This window comes from Mchenga conophoros, linkage group LG4 (assembly GCF_057382185.1).
Source record: "Mchenga conophoros isolate Kocher_MC1m ecotype Shallow Benthic linkage group LG4, M_conophoros_male_GT1.1, whole genome shotgun sequence".
Lineage (NCBI taxonomy): Eukaryota > Metazoa > Chordata > Actinopteri > Cichliformes > Cichlidae > Mchenga > Mchenga conophoros.
In genome coordinates this window covers 39,364,887-39,388,426 of record NC_140529.1, presented here as the reverse complement: position 1 = coordinate 39,388,426, position 23,540 = coordinate 39,364,887, and the positions used below count along the sequence as shown (strand labels likewise).

General features: G+C 43.3%; 2 protein-coding genes across 3 annotated transcripts; both read right to left on the bottom strand.

The window, feature by feature from the left end:
* Positions 1–3,367: 3,367 nt before the first annotated feature.
* Positions 3,368–12,580, bottom strand: LOC146576843 (uncharacterized). 2 transcript variants are annotated; one of them, XR_014892295.1, is made up of 7 exons: positions 11,728–12,580; positions 5,699–5,758; positions 5,458–5,622; positions 4,626–4,748; positions 4,434–4,490; positions 3,747–4,012; positions 3,368–3,479 (listed from the first exon to the last, which is right to left on the bottom strand). XR_014892295.1 is itself a non-coding variant. In XM_085272387.1 (5 exons), exons 2-5 carry the CDS (start codon positions 4,637–4,639, stop codon positions 3,469–3,471), a joined length of 348 nt encoding a protein of 115 aa, XP_085128513.1. In that variant the 5' UTR covers positions 4,640–4,748; positions 5,699–5,827; the 3' UTR covers positions 3,368–3,468. The 2 variants fall into 2 exon arrangements, 1 of the variants encoding a protein (XP_085128513.1); XM_085272387.1 differs by lacking the exons at positions 5,458–5,622; positions 11,728–12,580 and having other exon boundaries at positions 5,699–5,827.
* A 965-nt stretch (positions 12,581–13,545) lies between these two features.
* On the bottom strand, positions 13,546–18,872 carry LOC146576842 (cephalotoxin-like protein). The gene is made up of 2 exons (XM_085272386.1): positions 18,782–18,872; positions 13,546–15,473 (listed from the first exon to the last, which is right to left on the bottom strand). Exon 2 carries the CDS (start codon positions 15,469–15,471, stop codon positions 13,837–13,839), a length of 1,635 nt encoding a protein of 544 aa, XP_085128512.1. The 5' UTR covers positions 15,472–15,473; positions 18,782–18,872; the 3' UTR covers positions 13,546–13,836.
* Positions 18,873–23,540: the final 4,668 nt, after the last annotated feature.

Below are 23,540 nucleotides of genomic sequence, written 5' to 3'. Positions count from 1 at the left end.
CTGCCAAAGAAGCCACAGTCAGACCCTCAGTCCTCTCTGGGCAGACCAACAGCGCCCTCTGGTGGCCCTCGCCGGTGGTTCATTATTACCCGTGCAGTGGGTACATATGTAATTATGTGATTTAAAAAAAATGGGCACAAACAAACTGCACGCTCTTAAACTTAATCGAAAGTTCAAAATGTAAAATAACATGGACTTTCAGTGCTTTTACTCCATTTAAAACATGGAACGTTTTTTCCTTTTAGTCTTTTTGACGTCATGTTTCATTTCCAGTGTTACCAAATTAACCTGGAGTAAAGAAATATTTCTGCCTGCTTACAGAGGCTGCTGCAGCCTCCAGGTGTTACTGAGCTCACTGAGCTTAAACGCCGGACTGTGAGCTCAGGTAGGTGATGACCGTCTGCAGGCTTCTCTGAAGCTTGATCAGGAGATCACGTTAACACCCAGAAGCAGGACATGGGTGAACCGTCAGGGTTTTGTTTTTAGTGGCGTGCCAAACAAACTGTTGTGTGCCCTGCCCCTGATGTTAGCCAGGTAGCTGGTGACCTGGTGGAGGTTCTGAGATTAATTAGTAAACGATTCATTTGGGAATGATTTGGTTTGATGGGCACACCTACGCCCGCTGGTAAATCACTGTGTACAACTCATGCTTCAGATGGAGGCTGTGCTGGACCTGTAAGTGTAACCGGTGTGTTCCTGCATTGTCTCCGACAGAAGGGTAGAAGGAAACACCTCCAAGTAAACAACTTTCCAGCTCCTCTCCCACAGGGGAACTGTAGAAAAGGGGCTGCATTTATTTTTACATTAAATATGAAGTACAAACTTACATGGAAAAAAAACACCTGACATACCTGACAATGAAAGAAAGACCTCCAAGTAACATATAAACAGTGTGGACGAGCGTGAACCAGACTCACTACACTTTCATGCTAGCATTAACAATGCCTCTACACACGAGACACACACGTACTACACACAGCATTTAGTAAAGACAGTCGTAATGACGACAATAACGAACTAAAACACACAATGACAAACATCAAGGTGGATAAAGATATAATTTGGAATAATTCCCCCACAGGAAATTATAGGAAAGGAGAGAGGCCAAAGGGGTAGCCCAAATTTACAGGGTTGCACCAAAGAAGAAGAAAAGGATGCAGAGGCGCTCTAACTGATAATAAAGATGACTACAAACTTGGAGGTCCTAAAGGTCGGGTATACCAGGGACAAATGTGGGTTTTAGAACATATTTTGTGTAATTATAACTATATGTAATTAATGACCCAGTTGCATAAAGGTGGAGCTTATGGTCAGAGGCGGAGCCAGACATTTGAAACACCCGGGGCTTAGCCCAAAAGGATAGTATGCATGTGGGATTTTTTTTTCCCTGGGGGGGGGGGGGGGGGGGGGGGGGTAGAAATGACTGAAAGATTAATTGGCTCTGTTTTGAGTTTTGTTCAAAAAAGAATGACTTCATATAGAGAAAAATATATATCACATGTGCAGAACACCTTAAACTAGTTTTTTAATTAAGCAGCAAGGCAGAACAAAATCAGGGCTGTATCAAGACACGAGGACTAAACCCCAATTCAACCAGACCAAGAACTGATCCAGAATTAAAACAGGACTACAACAGTTCAAAATCAGGACTACTTGGGACTTAACCAAGACAGAACCAGAATCAGAACTAGATGATAGTAGCACTAAAAATCATCATAGACCTGCACTACATTTATTTTTTAATTTTACCAAAGTACAATATTTAGATTGAGAAAGGTTTATATAATTATTTATCCTTGTTGTGCAAACAAGCCTGCATAACTTAATAAATATAGAATTTGAAAAATAACAAACCTAAAAAGAAACACTAGGTATGAGATACATGAGTACCTATGATACGGTGATACTTTTGGTAAACAACCATTTGACTAACATGTGTGTCTCACCTGCTCTTGTTCATCTCTGTTCTGTCCTCATTCTCCATCTCCCTCTCTGTTCCTCTCTCTCTCTTTGTGCTGACAATCATCAAATATACAGATATTTACAAACTCTTCAGATAAAAACACAAACACTTTTTAATTGTAACATCAAATCAGACTAAATGTTTATTTTTTTTAGATTGAGAAATATAAAAAACATATTTGTTAACTTTAAGAGTAAAGAGAGAAATCGTCTGTATTTCTTAATTGCAAATGGCACCAAATTGTATTCAAAATTGAGCCACACTTATGGAGCTCCATAGTTCTTTTCCTGGTGTTTTGGTTGACATCTCTTGATTTTCCCATGTCACAGAAACAGGCTCTGTGTTTTGCCTTATATGCATCCACAGCTGTGCCACCTGTTTACTCACATGGACTCTACTAACCTATCAGAAGCTTCTTCAGCTCAGAATGGAATCGTCTGGAGTTTTCTTATTAATTAACAATAAACTTAGTGTACATGTACTCCTAAATTTGATGAAAGTGATAAAAAACAGAAAGCTCTGTCTCTCTTTATTGTGACATTTAACTAATTCAAAAGATATTTCAATATTTATCTAAAACAAAAGTTTACTCTAAATTGATGTTGTGCAGTAAAAATGTTTTATGTTTTCTCCCTAAAGTGTAAATATCTGGTTACAAATGTGAATATCCTGCTGTGTACTGAAATTCCTCTTGTTTTGCATACAAATATACTGAACAACATACAAAGCATAATATATAAAATAACATTTACCTGAGTTTTTCTTTGAAAGAACCCTCTAATGTCCATTCTTATATTTCAGTACATAACTGAAACCGATTTAGTCGGGGAGGGTAAGAACTGAAAATATGAAATAAACACACGTAAGCTAAGAATCTCTAAAAAAATAGCATTTGTTCGGCTTTTCATTTCGCCATTTGTTGATTCACTTGAAGAGCAAGTAAAATAATATTGGTCAAGTGATCAGTTTGATATCAATCTTTCGTGATGCACCGTCATATTTACATTATTTGTACGGTACGAATGATTTGCTTTGGTACCTGGTCAAACTTAAGCTCTCCTTAGTATGGCTGGCTCCGTCTCTCCAACAGCGCACTGACGGGCAGCAGCTGCCCCGCCCCCTCGCTCAGTCGCTTAGTGCCTGAGCTTGGATCATACCAATATCAGGGGGGGATTCACGCACAGTCGTAAATTCCCACAGTGTGCACTATGTGCTTCGAATATTGTGTGTACTTTTTGTTTTATACAGTTGTCAGCCAGGCATCTAACTATGAAAAAATTGCACTCCAAAAGACCCCGGGCTTCTGACAAAACAACCCGGGCTTAAGCCCAGTAAGCCACCCCCACGCTCCGCCCCTGCTTATGGTGGAGCTGTAATACAGAGTTTGGGTCTCAGAGGCAGAGATCATGTAAAACAAGTTTATTGATTATTTATCAATAAACAAACATGGATTTGTATTTCGTGCTGATGAACGTGATGCTTCTGGAGCTTCAGGCGAAGACCCGTCATCTCAGATCTGAAACAGAGAAACAGTCGAATAATCACAGAGTCACATGATCACTCTGTCATGCTGGTTCTGGCGTGTTTCACAAGTTCACACACCACTCCTCACCATCGTCATGAAAAAGTAAAAGTTTTACCAAATAAAGGTAATTTTTTAAATGTTCTCTTAAAAAAATAACGAAATCATTCTTCTTGCTTCAGCTCGTGCTCTGCTGCTGTCTCAGTGCAAATAAAGTGAGGACATTTCTACAGCTTCATTTGGAAAGAGCAGGTTCATCACCTCCCATGTTGATATCGGCCAGACGCTCAGTCAGATGCTCAGCGAGATCGTTCCTGGCGATGGCCCCAAAAATCTCAGTGGTAATGACCACGGCCTGATGGGGGCGATGCTGCATCATCAGATCCACAGTTTCATGTCGGTCTGCCCTCTCCCGCTGGTATGCAGGCATATCCTGCATCCTGAGTCCCAGTTGCCACTTGAAACTCTTAAACTGCTCCTCAGTCAGTCTATTCAGCTCTTCCAGGAGCAGTATCTTGACCTGTGCCCTGTTAAAAATCACACAACTTTAGATTCCTGCAGAAGAAAACTGGAAAAGCATTAAAATAATTCTGCTTTCCTCTAAGACAGACAATCACAGAGCAGCGATCAGGAACGCCCGGCAAGAAGTGAAACAGGAATGGCCTGCAGCGCTCTACAAAGGTGGATGGTCGTCTTATAGAGATAAGGGTGATTTCAGAAAGCATGAATGTAAACTGAGTTGCACGCACACAACAACATAACCACGAACACCCTCCCCCACCCAATTTTCCAACGACTTCTTCCTCCGAACGTGAACGGATTGTGCGAATAGTTTAAGGGTTCATACAGGAAGTTTCACTGGCACATGTTTATCCTAATCACATCCATAAGGAGGTCGACAGTCAAGCAGAAGTCTCATTAAAAGTTCTTTAAACTTTAAACACTCACTGATTTTCTTCCATCGTGCTGTGTCCGCTCGCTCTGAAGAAGACTTCCTTCTTCCTCCTAAAAACGCCGAAGAGTGCGAATAGTTTAAGGGTTCATACAGGAAGTTTCACTGGCACATGTTTATCCTAATCACATCCATAAGGAGGTCGACAGTCAAGCAGAAGTCTCATTAAAAGTTCTTTAAACACTCACTGATTTTCTTCCATCGTGCTTTGTCCGCTCGCTCTGAAGAAGACTTCCTTCTTCCTCCTAGCTCTGTGACGTCAACACGCAAGGACTCCTGGGAATTTGCCACGTATGCCTAGAGCCGTAGAGCTGTACAGTATATTAATAAATACGGGAAGCCAGACAGAAAAGAGAAACTTTGCCATATAAGCAATGTTTGTATTGAAACTGTGACGTGTAAAGTACCAAAATAAAACCTATATGAGACAGTTTATAATTCTAATGTTAGAGATCCTGCAACTGGCATTTGGGCTGTGCAGAGGTCTCTGTCTTCTGGAAGATGATTGAATAAAAAGAAATATAAATGTTTTAACACTATGAGTCGGTTTTCTCTGTTCTATCATGGGGACAAAAGAATCGGGGTTAATAAAATGAAACCAGAACACAACAACTGCAGAGGTTTACCTGAACACAGGTGTACTCTCAGTCTGTGTCACGGTTCTGGATCTTTGACCCAGGGTTTTGTGTTTATGGACTTTTCCATCTCATTTCCTGGTTTTGTTTTCTTGTGCTTATGTTGTTTGGTGGTTATTTGAGGTTGTTGAGTTTCCTTTCTGTGTTGTTTCCATGTTTATTCACCTCTTACGTTCTTAGTCTAGGCGTGTAGTGAATCTCCAGTTTTTACTTGGCGTAGTATTATTCTTGTGCATTAGTGTTAAAGATACAGGAGCATGATCGCTGACAGCTATAGGGTGAATCTCAGTGTCTGAAATCTCACTCAGCAGTGAGCTGCTGACCATAAAATAATCCAGACGAGAGTAAGAGTGATGGACATGTGAGAAAAAAGTATATTCCTTACTGGTGGGGTGAAGAGAGCGCCATGCATCGCAAAGACCAAAGTCGCTCATATATTGTTTGATTATATTTGTGGACTGCCAGTTACGCTGAGTTCCTGCTGTATTGAGCCTATCCATGTCTTCATTTAGTCCAAGGTTGAGGTCGTCTCCAAGAACAAGTGTGCCATCTAAGTGTTCAGAGAGTGCACTGAAAAACCCGTGAAAGAATGAGGGATCATCAACATTTGGACCATATACACTTACTGTCAGGGCTCTGTGTGCAGGCGGATGGAGAGGAGGATCCAAATGCGAGACTCTGAGACTCTGGAATTGAATTGAGACTGAATTGAAACTGAGAACCTTAGCTTTATTGCTGGTGACAAACGAAACCGTGAACAGACCAATGACACCGAGAACTGAACACACAGGCATAATTCTGAGGGTACGACACGATACTAACACAGAGAAACACAGGGCTTAAATACACAGACGGCAGTAATCAAGGGAAGAGAGTCAGGAGGGGAACACACCTGGGAGAAATCACAGCTGACGAGACAGGGGAAACGTAAACTGAGCACACTCACATACAACACAGACCTTCACAATAAAACAGGAAACTCAGACACATGGAACCAGACAAGACATTGAACTAAACAGACAGATTCACAAACAGACGGGGTGACGCCATAGACAGACAGATACAGACGCAGACTCAGAGGCAGACTGAATATAACACGTAGAACTCAAACAATAATAATAATCATGATAATAAATTGGAAAATGATAATAATAAACTTAAAGCGCTGGGTCACCGACCCAGGACCATGACACTTACAATACATAGCTTTTTATCAAGTATAGATAGTTTAATGATTTAGAATCTGCCCTCTGGATCTATAACTGTATCGAGTACTGTGAAATTAATATTTTTATGTATTAAAATTGCTGCTCCCCTTTGTCTAGAATTATAACAAGCTGAGAACACATTAGGAAACTCAGGTGTTTTAAGTTCATTCGAACCTCTAAGAGGTCTGTGGGTCTCTTGTAATAGGACAACATCCGCCTGTAGTTTTTTGAGTTGGTTAAATATTTTTAACCTCTTTTCTCTGGAGCCAGCTCCATTTATATTCCATGTAACAAATCAAAATGTAACATAGTCAAACATAGTTTGACTATGTGTGTGCATATTTACTAATATGAGTAGGCTTGGCTTAAGTGTGTGTATCATATACGACTGTGTGCGCTGTCTGACTGATGCAAATGCGCTGCCGTTGAACGCATGACTGTGCGTGATCGTGCTGTGCCTATGTGTAGAAATAAAGGATGCTGTTTGTGGATGAGTGTGGAAGCAGGTGATCGAAGCAGTGAAAGAAATAAAGAAAGAAACCAAGGACAAGGGTGAGCAGCATAAAAACAAGAGGGGGGAAAAGAGAGAAGAAAAAAAACCCGGAAACATTCCAATTAAATCACTGACGGAGAGTGACGGTGTTAATTCTGCTATCATATCACACTTAAGATGCGATTTGATACTGGTAAGTTAAAACAGATGTTAATGTTAAGTTAATGCAAGTTAGTGTGAGTGGCAACCTCACGGCCCCCAAGCGATGCACTCTGTCGAAGGCGATGTTTTTTACGGTGGATTTTAAGGAAGCTTTTCACATGATATAAAATCATAAAAGAAATATTAACTAGAGGGAAAGGCAAGATTGAATAAGTGGGTTTTTAGTCGTGATTTGAACAGTGCAATGGAATCAGATGCGAGGAGGTCGAGAGGAAGGGTGTTCCACAGTACCGGGGCAGCCGGAGCAAACGCACGGTCACCCCGGGACTTCAGCCGAGATCTGGGTTGGGTCAGAAGTAGTTGAGTGGCAGATCTGAGTGTTCTAGCAGGAGTATGTGGTTTGAGAAGTTCACTAAGATAACTTGGCGCTAATTTATTAATAGTTTTGAATGTAAGGAGTAATATTTTAAAGTGAATACGGTACTTTATGGGCAGCCAATGCAGGCTAGCTAGAACAGGAGTAATAGGGCAAAATTTCCTGGTACCAGTCAAAAGGCGGGCTGCTGCATTTTGGACTGTTTGCAGTGTAAGAAGAAGAGAAGAGGGAAGACCATAGTACAAGGAGTTACAATAATCCAACCTGGAGGTCACAAAAGCGTGAATAAGCTTCTCCAGGTCCTCATGCGGAACATAATGCCTAGCCTTAGAGATAAGGCGCAGTTGGTGGAAGCTAGATCTCACTACAGCAGACACTTGCTTATCGAGTTTGAGCGAGCTATCCAGCAGTGCGCCCAAGTTACTGACATAGTCACAAGAAAAACTAGCAAAGGAACCCAGGGCAGCACAGAGTTAGGCACGAGGGATTTTACTGTTGAACACCACAGTCTCAGTCTTCTTATCGTTTAAAACGAGGGAATTACTCAGGAACTCAGAAATCTTGGGTGACTTGGATGTCTATTTAGCACATCAGTCTGATCCTGCCAAATCTGATGCCTGTGAGCTCATTAACAATTACCCAAATCTTTTCGGTGATATACCCACTCAAACGCACGTGCTAAGTCACGATATTGATGTGGGTGATCACAAACCAATAAAGCAATATGCCTACAGAGTAAATCCCACTAAGCGTGCCATAATGCAGCAAGAAGTCCAGTATGTTCTTGACCATGGTTTTGCCCGTTCCAGTAATAGTTCTTGGAACTCACCATCACTGCTCGTTCCAAAACCCGATCAAACCTCCCGTTTCTGTAACGACTACCGAAAGGTAAACGCTGCTACAAAACCAGACTCTTTCCCACTCCCACGCATGGATGACTTGTTCGGCCGTGTGGGCTTGGCAAACTTTGTGACCAAACTTGACCTCCTAAAAGGATACTGGCAAGTCCCATTAACCAATCAGTGCCTTTGTGACACCCGACCACTTTTTGCAATACACATCATGCCGTTCGGGTTAAGAAATGCTCCCGCCACATTCCAACGACTGATGAACACTGTGTTACATGGAGTCATAAACTGCGAAGTGTATCTGGGTGATATAGTGGCCTATTCATCCACCTGGACTGAACACCTCAAAACCCTCAGTGAAATATTTGACGGCTTGCATGATGCTTCACTGATACTAAACTTGGCTAAATGTGAGTTCGGAAAGGCTGTTGTAAGCTACCTAGGGAAACAAGTAGGACAGGGTCAAGTCCTCCCTGTTGCCGTGAAAGTGCAGGCAATATTAAACTTCCCAGCTCCGCAGACACGTCGGGAGCTGCGTCGTTTTCTAGGCATGGCAGGTTATTATCGTGGGTTCTGCAAAAACTTCTCCGAGGTAGTAGCCCCATTAACCAGTCTTGCCAGTCCAAAATCACCATTTGTGTGGTCAGAGACATGTCAGTTTGCTTTCGAAGCTGCCAAAGCTCTGCTTTGCAGTCCTCCTGTGCTGGCCGCCCCTGATTTCACACGTCCGTTCAAGCTTGAGGTGGATGTCAGTGCTTTGGGGGCTGGTGCAGTGCTTTTGCAGGAGGATGAACATGGCATTGACCATCCAGTCTGTTTCTTTTCCAAAAAATTCCTAAAACACCAATTACATTACAGCACGATTGAAAAGGAAGCCTTAGCCTTATTGCTAGCCTTGCAACACTTTGAAGTGTACCTTGGGTCCAGTCCCCTTCCAATCGTTGTGTTTTCTGACCACAACCCTCTCCAGTTCCTAACTCAGATGCAGAACAGCAACCAGCGCCTTATGCGCTGGTCCTTACTCCTCCAGGACTTCAACATTGAAATCCGGTACAAAAAGGGCTTAGAGAATGTCATGGCTGATGCCCTCTCTAGGTCATGAATCAAACATTTCATTTGGGGTTAAATGTTTGATTTTTGGGTGGGAGGAAATGTTATGATCCAATGTTATCAGTGTTTGTTTTGTGTGTGACTCCTCCCACCAGACAATGGCTGTGGGTGTTTTCCCCTTTTCTTTCTTAGAAGATGGACACTTGGGCGTGCCTGTTGAGTAGTTGGCTGGAGTCTCTTCCTGTCCTCGGATTGGATAATTGGTTTATCACCTCCAGTATTTAACCACCAGATGACAGCCACCTGGCCCCCCTCTCTCCTAGCCTCCACCATCCAACAAAGAGCCTGTGGTTTTGATTCGTTGTTTCGTAGAGTGTCTTTGCCCATTGTTTTGCAAGTATGACCTTGTGTGTGTGTGTGTCTGGTGTTAGTACCTTAATCTTGTAAATAGCTGTACATAGATTTGTAAAGTAGGAATTGTGTATTTTGTTCACCTTGTATATATTGTTCACTGCAGCATCCTATTAAGCGTGAGAAGTCATTTTTGTTGAATAAGTTTTCTCCTGTGTTTCCTAAGTTAGGTAAGTGAATTGTCTTTTTGTTTGTTTTCATTTGTGTAGGAAAGCATAAGGACCATTAGGGAGTTTTGTTTGTTATTTTTGGCACTGCTCACTGCTGAAGCAAATAAATGGCTGCTTAGCACTTTAAAAGGCACTACTGTTTGTGTTCTTTCTTGGGTGGTGCGTGAGTGGGGCCAATTGGATCATAACGCACCCGTCAGTGTTTCCTCTGCTCTTCGTCAGACTGTTAATCTACCCTTGTGGTTCTCCGTTCCTTGCGTTTGTCAGCTTAGGTTTTCTGTTTTAGTTCTCTGTTCTGTTTTGGTTTTTAGTTCTGTGTTTTCTGCCAATCAGCATTAATAAATCAATAGCTCAGCTTCAGTTAACTCCTTCCTGCCTATAATCATCTGCATTTGGATCCTCGCTTCGCATGATCTCGGTCTCATGGATCTTATTTGAAGTTTGGTGGTTCGATCCCCGGCTCCTTGTAATGAGAGACAGAGGGAAGACTGCCAAGTCATAGGACACAGAAGACCAAGGTTAAAGTTCAAAATGCAAATATTCAATCCAACTGGACATCAGCCAGAGAAGCAAATAATTCCGGTAAGGGGTAAAATCCAACTTCCCAAAAGTGACAGACGAGGAGATAAAACAGACTGAAGTACAGCGTGACCACTGATAGACAAATAAATGATTGAATCAGAACCAACACACTGCTCGGCCTACAGATCAATGACATCAACATCAACGTCCATGAACTACAGGACTCCTGGCCTGACCAGGTAGCTCTTCTGTGTTGTGCCGTCCTCTTAGCCAGAGGTTGTTTGGTTTCCCCGATGTATAAATCCTGCCAATCCTCCTGCACTTAACAGCGTACACTATGTTACTCTGTTTGTGTCGGGCGACCCGATCCTTGGGGTGGACCTATTTTTGGCACAGCGGGTTTTGGGGTTTAAAAGCCACAGAGACGCAGTGTTCAGAGAAAACTAGTCTCAACTGCTCCTGACATGTACGGGATCACAACAGGTTTTCCCTTAGTCAGAGGTTGTCCTTCTGTCCTGGATCAGCTGGAGCTTTCTTTTGGTGCCTTCCCAGCTTTGACAAAAGTCCAGCTGGGAAGGCTAACCTGCCACTTTTCATATCCTCCCTGGTGAATTTGATGTGTCGGTCCACTGAGTTAATGTGATCCGTGAAATGTGAAACGTCCTGAGATTTGATTTTCACCCAGGTGTCATCCATATATCTGAACCAATGACACACATCAACACAATAAGCACAATGTGCCACACCCTCCGTGAGGTGTCATCTCCACATCACTACTTGCAAAACATAACAAAACATGAGGCAGGAACAACTATCCAAGATCAAATGCTCAAACACAAAATCCATCAACAAATTAACATTGAGACCTATGAAACATGATCACAAACATTTAAGGCTCAAAACCATGTTGTCTCTCATGCTTCTCGTTTATATGTCAAGGACAGTTTTTCTGGGGACTTATTCACTTTTATTGTTGCGACAGAACGTCTGAGTTCTGTGTTGCCGTTCTGGAGATAAACTCTCTGATCTCCTGATGGAGCATCCCTAGGATATCCAGCTTTGTGTTTATGGACTCTAAATCAGCGGTCTCCAACCTTTTTTGCGCCACGGACCGGTTTATGCCCGACAATATTTTCACGGACCGGCCTTTAAGGTGTCGCGGATAAATACAACAAAATAAAACTGGTACCGGTACTGAAAAAAAGAAGATTTATTCATAACACAAGTGAAAAGACCCAGGAAAACCGAGTAAAAGATAAAAACGATAACAAAATAACGCTGAAAACCGATAAAAACCCTGAAAACTATACATTTCACACCTGAGCCTCAACTCTCGTGGCCCGGTACCAAACGACTCACGGACCGGTACGAGTCCGAGGCCCGGGGGTTGGGGACCGCTGCTCTAAAACACTTACCCCAGGTCAGTTGTGAGTAGGTCTTCCTCTTTTTGTCGGTCCGCTTGGACGGGTTGTCCGGATGTTTGTTGGATTCCTCCATGACACACTGCTCAAAATATAGGTTCCTCCACCCTGGATGCCGATGCCACTCGTGGTCGTATGGTTGTTAAATGTAAAGTGGAAGTTTGATCTCGTTTACTGAGAGCTGCACAAAGTCTGCCCTGTTCTGTGTGTGCTGATCTTGATCAGCTCTGCAGAGGTTTCAGCTGTTCGGACACGACTGACCCAGCTGGCAATTAAGATGCAAACTGCACCGATTATTCTCACAGGAAAGTATGCTTATTGAGTTTTTTCATAGATTAATTTTATACTTTTATTTGAAAGCAAACTGAATCTTGTCTTTGTGCAAAAGTGCAAAGTTTCCCTGACCTGAGTGGACAGACTCAGTAAAGTAATGTTAAAGTACACCTGCATTAGTTAAAGAATGAACAGCCATGTTCATGTCAGTACAGACGCTGGCGCTGCAGCTCTCACTGCAGTGAGATATTATCGGGTTTATGTGGTGACTGCTGCTGATCTTAACAAAATCTTTTAAAAAAATATTCAGCTTTGGAGCAGAGTTTGTTTTTAACCCTGTCATGCATGAATTATGACAACCTCAATCAGGATCAGGCCTGAAAAGATAAATAAAAATACCTAAGAAAAAAATCCTGATTGAGGTTGTCATAATTCATGCATGACAGGGTTAAATGACAATGATTACAATGAAACACATCAAAAATCTGCAGTAACATTTAACAACCACCAGGTGGCAGGGTATGGAGCGACACATCAGTGTCCAATGTACTGGTTTATGTGCAAGTATACCATCAACACCAATACAAGTGCACACAAATACCAGCAAACAGCCTTTGAATAGCTGTAGTGACCACTGTGTGTGAAAGGGTTAATGTGGAGGTTACAAAGCAGTCTCAATCAGTGTTAATGAGTAACATCTGTCACACAGACACACTCTGTGCCGCTCACACCCAGTGAGAGAAATTAACTGAAATGCAATGAACACTTAACTTTTTTTTTTACAGTTTTCCTGCGAGTGACTGAAGCAGAACTGCAGGACTGCAGGACTGCAGGACTGCGCTGTCCTCTCACGTTTGCAGCTCTAACGACTCATTTGTCCCGGTGTTGTCCCCAGCTGCCCTCAGATTCACAGCTCAGCACCCCCGACATGAAACAGTCATGCATGTCTGCACTTAATGCCGATCACACTTTAAGTATATCTGTAGCCAAATCTAAACCCACGGAGGAAAAAGTCCAAAGGCTGAGCCACCGTGTTACCTGTACGTGTGTCGTTGCATGTTTCCTCCTCGGCATCCTCCTTACAGCTGATCGTAGACCTGCACAGCTTCTGTTTCACACTGACTGTTATCAGCTGCATGAAGAGGACATGATGTCTTTTATTTGACAGCATTAGTTTGAGATAAATTATTTGAATTTGAGGAGCAGGACTGCACCTCCTAACGTGTCCTCTGTCTATAGATGACATCGCCAGCCCTACAAGCTGTTCGTTTTCAGCCCGACCCCCCAGAGGCCTTCTTAAACTCCAGCTCAATTCATGTTCAAACCATCTGACTTTATCTACTAAAATGCTGTCAAACCGAAGATGAGAAAGTCAAAGTGAAAGATTTTCGCCGTTTTTTGCAGCTTCCAGAATGACTTCACAACGTTACTCTGACCCGTGAAGCTTCAGCGGACGCAAACATGAAGGAGAAACGCACCAGTTCACAGTGGATCCCATCCCCAACCACAGCCATGGTTTCAGATATTTTAAGAATCAGACACAGTCCAGGTGTCTTTATTTGTGGTCACATAGTTAATTATTTTCATGGCAAGCACAAAGAAAACACAACGAATACATCGTTAAAGCATGACTGCCTTACACAGAAAGGACCTCAGCTGGTCCTGACTGTTTGTTGTCATGTTTGCAGTGGACTGCTGTGTCAGCACATTTCATTCTTGAACAAAATCAGTTTTGCTTTATTCTACTGATGCTTTTTTCATGAGCTACAGAGTTTCCTGTGAACTTCACAGTAATGTGGTTTTTAATGAGTGCGCACCGATCCTCCAGATTTAGTTCAGCGGTGACGGCGGAGCTCTCTTCACAGTAAACCCTACATCTATGGGCGGCACAGTGGTGTTCATCTTGTGTTCACACCTGTCTCCCAGGTAACTGTCGGGGCAGTCGCACAGGTGTTGGTTGGAGTCCAGCAGCCTCTTGCACCGTCCCCCGTTCAGACACGTATCAGGATTGCAGACGGCAAGTGACCGGGAGTAATGGATGCAGATTTGGCTGTAGTGAGGTAAGTCATAGCGAACACTGTATTGAGGTGGAAGCCAATCATACCTCCAACATCTGAAGGACTTCATGGCTGCTGGGACTTCCACTAAGTCGTCCCACTTAAACTTGATGCTGTGCATCACCTTTAAAAACTGACCTACAGAAACTCCATCGACCTTGCGGTTGCAGTTTAAAATATTCTGTGCCATTTGATCGCAGTGTGTTTCTGGCAAAAGGTTATGGTAAAAGTAATATGGCTCCAGGTTACACGAGTCCAGCTCCTTTACCACTGCTGCTGCTTTAGTGTCCTGCTCTTCTTTCAGAGTGTAGCCCACAGCCACAGTCACACTGTCCACAGGGATCTTTGTCATATTGTGAAATGCATATGTCGTGTCTGTATCAGTGTCATATACCACCACCACCCAGCTGTACCAGTTGTACTTCTGGTCCAGAACCGTCTTCACCTGAACAGCGATGGCTTGCTTGTTATTAGCAGTGTGAGCTTTGGCGGTCTCTATCACATCGTTCTTCATGAACTGCTCATAGTTGGTCAGACAGAACTGTACAGCTGAAATCTGAGCTTCAGAGACTTTCTTGAACATCTGCGTGTGTTCAGCTTCTTTGGCTGCTGTGTTTAAACCCAGGAGTTTCCAGTAGAACTGGTTGACTAGCATCCCCTTCCACAGCAGGCTGCTTAAATACAAGTTGTATTTTCCGATCTGACTCGTGTCACATTTAAACTTTCTCTTCAGGAGTTCGTTGATGTTTCCGCTCAGAGACGTGCTGGTGACTGTCAGGTAATGGTAAAGGTTGGTCATACCGGTCTCAGCTCCCGTGTTCTCATAGTAGTTGGTGAATATTTGTGCCAGTCGCCATTTGTCCTCACCTCGCATCAGCTCGCCACTCTCTCGAAACTCGTTGAACTTCCTCCAGGCGTTGAGGATGCGGAGTTCATCTTGAGAGTAGACGCTGATGTAGCTGAACCACTCTACGTCTGTTGCCAGGTCAGAGATCTGGATGGAGAGTGAATCCATCTTCCTGTTTACTTCAGCGAAGCCTTCCTTCACTGCCTTCAGCACTGGGTCGTCCTGTGGGATGAAGACTAGGACCATGCTGATGACAGAGGAGACCACACCTCCGATGCCAGGTGCCAGGCTAGCAAAGTTTGAAAGGCTTTTGATTACACCTACCACTTTATCTGGGTTAATATTTTCCATCACGTCTTTAAACAGAGACAGAGAATCTTTGACAGCATTCAGAACTTGATCAGCTTGGTCTCTGCTGTCTTCAGGCAGGTCTCTGCGAGCCCTGTAAGGTGGTGAGAGGTCAGCTGTGACGGGGTCACGGGGCCGAGCAGAGGAGGTCGTCCAGTAGAGAAACAGCAGTGAAGCCAAGAGCATCGAGGAGGGCCACCAACGGGATGCCATGGCTGTAACACACAACATGAAAGTCATTTCTAAATGAACGTGCAGCTCTCAGGTTCACATCCATAAAGAATAACTGTGTGTAAATCCTGCAGCACCAAACACTTACAGGACAAACGAGACGAGAGCTGCGTGTCTTTGTTCGCTCTGAAAAAAGTCTCGTAGCTTCATCAGGAAGTTTAACTGCTTTTATGCTTTGATTTTGTATTTATTTGCCTTTCTATTAACTCCCAAATTCATTTACTTTGATCCATTTAGTTTCCTATTTGTTCCTGTGATTAATGCACGTGTTCTGTTGATCCAGGTATGAAGTCATTCAGTCGTTTGTGAATCCCGGTCAGTGTTGTTGTCCATTTGTTCATGACGACTGTGTTTAGTCTGTTCCTTCCCATCCCATACATGGCCACCTGGGTTGGCTAGCAGACTGTTTACTTAGCCTGATAGGGCGAAGGACACTGTCTCAGCTGAACTCTGGACACGCACACACACACACATACACTTACACTGATAAGCACGCACTCATCCCCCCTCACTTTCCAAACGCCTTCGATGCTTGTTTCCTGCGGGGGAACACGGCGGGTCTGTGTGCCGCGCTGGAATGGTAGCACTGTGCAGGGCGGCTGCTGTGTTCGCTTCGGATTACTCCTCACCCCCCACCCAATCCTGTGGCTTGTCATGTCTTTCACAAAGTTGTGCTGTGGACATTTATGTGCTTTTTGTGCAGAGGAGTGTTTTTGTTTCCTGTTCTCATGCTGTCCTACCATGGAAGCACAGCATGAGTAGAGGTCTCTTTTTTTCCTCTTGTACTTTCCCATTGTAGTGTACATTTCAGTGTTTTTCTGTAACGCTACCGATCTCCGACTGTATCCCCATGTGATGTCTGTGATGTGTGTGTAAGGTCGGGGGGGGGGGTCCCATTTCACTGCAGGGCAACCTGCATGTGGCGAATAAAGCTTTGATTGTTTGATTATTTGAAACCGCATCAGACTGCCAAACACACACACGTGCACACACATACACACACAAGTGCACACACACGCACGCACGCACGCACACACACACACACACACACACACAAGTGCACACACACATACAGGGCTCTAGAGTGCGACCAATTTGGTCGCAAATGCGACCAAATTTTTCAGTGGTGCGACTAAAAAAAAATATTTGGTTGCACCTGTGCGACCAACTGTTCGGGTAGCAAAAAAAACAAACAAAATCTGCAACCTTCCCTGTGGTCAACAACAGACACACATTTTGCCCCTATCGTGGACTAAACCAATCAGAGATAGTCAGGGGCGGGACCTCTCTGATTGGCCGTGGTCCAGTTGAAAGTGCAGGTGGAAGTGGGAGGTGAGTAGCTTGAATAAAGGATATCGATTCATTAAATCCTGAATCGACTTTTAAACATAACTGTGTTTTGCCAGAAACGCCAGATTCTCAGATTAAAGCTCACAAAACCATTTCAACAACAACCAAACAGCAGATGAGAGCAGGTACACGGACTCCACACAAAGACGTAAACACAGACCGACGCATCAGGATCAGCTTTGTCTTTCTCGGCTTTCTCACCCGACGGCCCGTAAACGGACACGCTGTCGGAGCTCAGCGAATCCGATGCGTCCGGTCCGCGATGTGTTTACGTCTTTTTGCGCTGATTCTGAGCTGCAGGTTTTGTCTCTCTCCAACCAAAATTCACCGAGCTGAATTTTGCTGTTTTGCTTCCACAACAATTAAAATCACACTCCATGCACAGCTAGCTCTCTCTCTCTCTCTCTCTCTCTGTACTTCAAGAACAGTTTCCGTCTCCAATCTCTGTTTTCTGTATTATTCATTGGCTTATTACCCACCAGTCTACCGTTGTTTACAGCGCTGTGGCTGCTGTCTTTTTCTTTTTCACTTAAATGACCTCGGACAAGAAAGCCTGTTTTTTCTATTGTTCAATACTGAAGAAATTTAAACTTTATATGCAGAATATTGTAGAATATTTTTAAGGTTATCTGCTATAAAAAGCCAGACCAGGAAAATCTCCTTCATGTTTTTCTGTTTTATTCTCAGTTACTTTCACACAAAGGCATCTGCTGTGATGTTCACAATTCTGATGAAGTCAGTGCTGATAAATGATCAGAATTATAATATTTCTGACTGTCTGAGGCCAAGTTGAATCGAATCGGGACTTTGAAAACCGGAATCGAATGGATTATAGAAATCAGTGATGATACCCAGCCCTAGTGAGCAGCCTAGGCACGACAGAAGTGGATGTAGCTGTAATAGGAAAAGAACTATTGCTAACTTTTCTGTTAAGGCCTGATCCTTCTGAAATTCATAGCCAGTGCTCTGACACGGTGTCATCAATCTTTGAATGCTGGAAAAGCACAGTGTATCCAGAAAAACACATTATATTATAGAAATTATTATAAAATTTGTGTGCGCCTAACTTTTGTGCCGGTACGCCCATGGCAAAAAGTTAGTCTAGAGCCCTGACATACACGCACGCACACACACACACACAAGTGCACACACACACTTAATCATCCAGGTAAGGAAATCCTCAAAAGTTGATTCTGTTCTTCTGGACGGAGAAACATTTCATCATGTGACTTCTTCAGTCTCAGCTGACTGCAGGTTTCCAACCTTATAAACATCTGCACAATGACTTAAACTAGCACCACTGGTGATTGATCATTGATCAACAGTCTTTGATCATTGGTGATGACAAGTTACACACACACACACACACACACACACACACACACAAGTGCACGCACACACACACACACACACACACACACACAAGTGCATGCACACACACACACACACACACACACACACACACACAAGTGCACACACACACACACAAGTGCACGCACACACACACAAGTGCACGCACACACACACACACACACAAGTGCACGCACACACACACACACACACACACACAAGTGCACACACACACACACACACACACACACACAAGTGCACACACACACACAAGTGCACACACACATACACGCACGCACACACACACACACACACACACACGCACGCACACACACACACACACACACAAGTGCACACACACACACACACACACAAGTGCACACACACATACACGCACGCACACACACACACACACACACACACACACACACACACACACACACACACACAGTTGTTAGCCTCGTTAAGCTTCATCAGTTCTTGTCTTTAACGCTTTAAATCCAGATGTAAAAACCCTTTAAATGATGTAAAAACCCTTTAAATGATGTGTTGTCATAGGTTAGCGTACGTGCAATAGAGTGAGAAAGCAGACCTGCAGAGAGGTCCGGCTGATCCTGTTCGCTCCGCAGGTCTTAGTGGTTCAGTCGTGAGGTTGCTGCAGTCTTGGAGAAAGAAAGTTCTGAGCTTGACTGTGCAGAATCAGCTGTTTTTATGGGCTGCTAACAGGCCACACCTTCCTTTCAGTCACATGACTTTTTGTGTGGGGCAGCTGGAGACTGTTATGGATAAATCATAGTGATGCAGGAAATCGAACTTAAAGTCTTGACTGCTTCATGTTCACTGGTTCTAAACACCAACCACAGCAGCGGAGTCCAGTTACTTTGGAATGCTTATAATTTGAGTACTTTGTATGAGAGCCACTGCGTGTCAACCACAGTTATTTTTACAATGATGTTTAGGGTTTAGGAGAGACTGTCCAAATACACGAACTGGATGTTAAATAAAAGATTGAGGCCTAAAGAAGGAAGGTCTGTGTGAAACTGCAGGCGATCACACTGAAGTGACCCTTCAGACCTGAACCTGGAACTCTCCCCCAAGGGCGTAGATTTGGCATGGACAGAAGGGATGTGTCCCCACCAATGTCCAGCGATTATTGAATTGTTCCCACCAATAATTTGATCTCTCCGAGTAAAGAAAATCAAACCCTATAGAAAGAAAAAAACGATCAGTCAACGTCTCATTCACCCAGCGGTGCACAAAGAGTTAAACTATGTCCTCTACTGGAGTCCTACGCAGGCACGTGCAGAGGGGGGGGGCTAGAGGGGCTTGAGCACCCGCCCCTTTCCTGATGGGTGCCCAAAGTGCCCTTTTGCTGAGGCAACTTTTTTAAAAAAAATTTTTTTTTTTTTATATGTGTGCGTGCGTGCGGAGTCCTGTCTGTGCCCCTCAACAATAATATTTAACTATTAATCACAGTTTTGCTAAATAAAAGGATCTGGCTTGCATCAGTCACATGATCACATTTAACCAATGGTCGCCCTCGACGGCAGAACGCGCTGGTTACGAGCCGGGAACGAGCTCACAAAGAGCACGCGCATTTTTAGCGGTCCGGAGCTGCAGGAGAAACACAAGTTAACTCAGAGACACAGACTGATGCGACACAACCAGTAAGTAGGTGTACAGCGTACACTGTAGTGTGTAGCACCCAGGAGTATTAGCTTATTACGTACACGTTGGACTGACGAACTGAAACAAACGAGCGTGCTGTGTGTGCAACAGCACGACAAACATTACCTGTCCTTTTATTAACTGCACAGGTAGTGCTGGTCACAGCTGCTGGCTACCTGTGTAAGGCTGTCATGGGTCTGTAGCTCTGTCACCGTTTTAGGGAACATGTTTAGTTTTAAAGTAAGTTTCCTGCCTTTCTGGAGGGATTATATTTCACTAAAAAACGATCTAATATGCATGTCCACATAATAATTATTATAATTATAATATATTAAAAAACACAAGCTGTATTTTAAAGAACATACATTAAGAAGCAGATTATATTAGATTTATATTTTAAATAAGACAAAAGTTGGATTTTACAGCAGTAAAATGATTGTATCTCTACAGTTTAAACATGTAATAAGCTTTGCCCTGCACAGAGAGGATAGTGAAACAAATGGAATCATCATAAATACATTATTTCATATTTATTACTTCCCCCTCCTCTTTGCTTTATTATTGTAGCTCTAGTAATGAATAATAATGTAAGGATTCTGGATCAGCACCATGATGCCCATAGTATATTCAGTATTCTGAAGAAGGTCTAAAGTGTCACTGTGTGTGTGTGCATGTGTGTGTTTTATGTATATAGATTTTTTTAAATTATTACTCATGATATAACATTGTGCAGACATGGCTGGTAAGGACATGAGGAGGAAACAGCAGGAGCTGTGTGAGGCTACTAAAGGCAGTGCTATAACATTTTTCTGTCATCATTTTATTATAGATTAAGTGCTGGAGTTGTTAGGTGTGGATAATTAGATTATAGTTTATTGCAATAGCAAGTTGTGCCTTGTTCTCAGACACCAAGTGGAGAGTGATATATGAAATGATGGGATGGAAGGAAGAAGAGAAGCAAAGAGTGATTCACAGGCAGAGCCTAAATTATTTCTCACAGTTTTTTGTGTCCTTATGGTTCCAAGCGCTGTCACCAATCTTTGCATTTTGTTATTATCTCATGACACTTGTTTAATCTGCTACCATCTCTCCTGTGGACTTTTTAATGTCTACAGTCTCAGATCAACACAGCCCTGCCCTTCCCATATTAGATTCTTGATGAATGTGTGTTGTTGTTATTCAGCCTGGTTCAATGTGCCCCTTTTTAACTTTGAGCACCCGCCCCTTTAAACCTCTCTGCACGGCCCTGGTCCTACGTCATGTGACAAAAATGGCCAATGTGATTGGCTGAGCCTCTCAGGGAGCTCTGTTTAGTTTTAGCAGCAGCAAGCCTGGGCTGTGAGGACCTGCAAGAAGGAGAGGAGGATGGCAGCAAAAAGGAAGAACCTGGATATAAGAAAGTATTTTTCAAAGACACCTGTAAGTCGCTTAAAGTCAAGTTCACTCATAAAATGTGTCCGTCATAATAACGTTACAGGCTATGCTAGGCTTTGGCCCACATCAGTCTGAAACTGTATGTAACCATGAATAACGTGTTTTGGAAACTAACTGCACAACAGGCAGCACTATTAGTTCTCTCAGTCTCAGAGCAGCATTTCTAATTTTGATTGAAACTGTCAGAGAAAACGGCAGCCTCGAGCAGCCAGGATATTAGTTTACAGAGGCTGTTAGAATTATATGTCTAACGTTAAATGTTGGTGACACAAGAATTTCATCCTAATGGCACTGACATATTCATAGTAGAGATGGGACGATGCCACTTCTTTATGTCCGATACCGATATTATAAATTTGGATGTCGGCCGATACCGATATGAATCCGATATAGTGTATTTTTTAATGAATAAAACTGCTTTTTTAATATCTTGCTACTTATTATATAAGTTCATACTCAGGTTTAAAACAAACAAACACTAAAGCTATTCTGTTATACCTGCATGTATGCAAAAAATACACTGCACCCAAAATAATCAAATCAAAATCAAATCAAATCAAATCACTTTTATTGTCACATCACATGTGCAGGTACATTGTCACAGCACATGTGAGTGAAATTCTTGTGTGCGAGCTTCACAAGCAACAGAGTTGTGCAAAATACAATAATGTAAACAAGCAAAATACAAGAATGGCTACATCTGAAACTAATAAATATATGTACAATATATAATAGTATATGCATTTCTGGATGTGTATACTAAATATTTTTCTACACTCAACAAAAATATAAACGCAACACATTTGTTACTGCTCCCATTCCTCATGGGATGGACGTAGAGACCTAAAATTCATTCCAGATACACAATATAACCATCCCTCCCAAACAGTGGTCACAAATCAGTCCAAATGTGTGGTAGTGGGCACATCTGCTATATTGAGATAATCCATCCCACCTCACAGGTGTGCCACATCAGGATGCTGATCTGACATCATGAGTAGTGCACAGGTGTACCTCAGACTGCCCACAACAAAAGGCCACCCTGGAATGTGCAGTTTTGTCTCACAGCAAAATGCCACAGATGCCACAAGCAATGAGGGAGCGTGCAACTGGCATGCTGACAGCAGGAATGTCAACCAGATCTGTCGCCCGTGCATTGAATGTTCATTTCTCAACCATAAGCCGTCTCCACAGGCGTTTCAGAGAATATGGCAGCACATCCAACCGGCCTCACAACCGCAGACCTCGTGTAACCACACCAGCCCAGGACCTCCACATCCAGCAGGTTCACCTCCAAGATCGTCTGAGACCAGCCACCCAGACAGCTGCTGGAACAATTGGTTTGCACAACCAAACAATTTCTGCACAAACTGTCAGAAACCGTCTCAGGGACGCTCAACTGCATGCCCGTCGTCCTCATCGGGGTCTTGACCTGACTCCAGCTCGTCGCCGTAACAGACTTGTGTGGGCAAATGCTCACATTCGATGGCGTCTGGCACGTTGGAGAGGTGTGCGCTTCACGGATGAATCATGGTTCACATTGTTCAGGGCAGATGGCAGCTGAGAATGTCCCAGTTCTTGCATGGCCAGCATACTCACCGGACATGTCACCCATTGAGCATGTTCGGGATGTGCTTGACCGGCGTATACGACAGCGTGTACCAGTTCCCACGAATATCCAACAACCTCGCACAGCCATTGAAGTGGAGTGGACCAACATTCCACAGGCCACAATTGACAATCTGATAGACTCCATGCGACGATGTGTTGCACTGCATGAGGCAAATGGTGGTCACACCAGATACTGACCGGTTCTGGGTCCCCAGACCCCCAATAGCGCAAAAAACTGCACATTCCAGGGTGGCCTTTTGTTGTGGGCAGTCTGAGGTACACCTGTGCACTACTCATGATGTCAGATCAGCATCCTGATGTGGCACACCTGTGAGGTGGGATGGATTATCTCAATATAGCAGATGTGCCCACTACCACACATTTGGACTGATTTATGACCACTGTTTGGGAGGGATGGTTATATTGTGTATCTGGAATGAATTTTAGGTCTCTACGTCCATCCCATGGGGAATGGGAGCAGTAACAAATGTGTTGCGTTTATATTTTTGTTGAGTGTACGTGTGTGTGTGTGTGTGTGTGTGTGTGTGTGTGTACACATATTTTACAAATTAAATAGAGTAAACAATGAATAGAATATATAAAATAAATAAAATAAAATATACAGAGTGAGACATGTG

Coding starts and splice junctions, on each gene's coding strand:
- LOC146576842 (XM_085272386.1), bottom strand. CDS start 15,471: ATGGCATCCCGTTGGTGGCCCTCCTCGATGCTCTTGGCTTCACTGCTG.
- LOC146576843 (XM_085272387.1), bottom strand. Junction 4,013..4,433: donor AGCACGATGGAAGAAAATCA/GTGAGTGTTTAA, acceptor GATTTTTAACAG/GGCACAGGTCAAGATACTGC.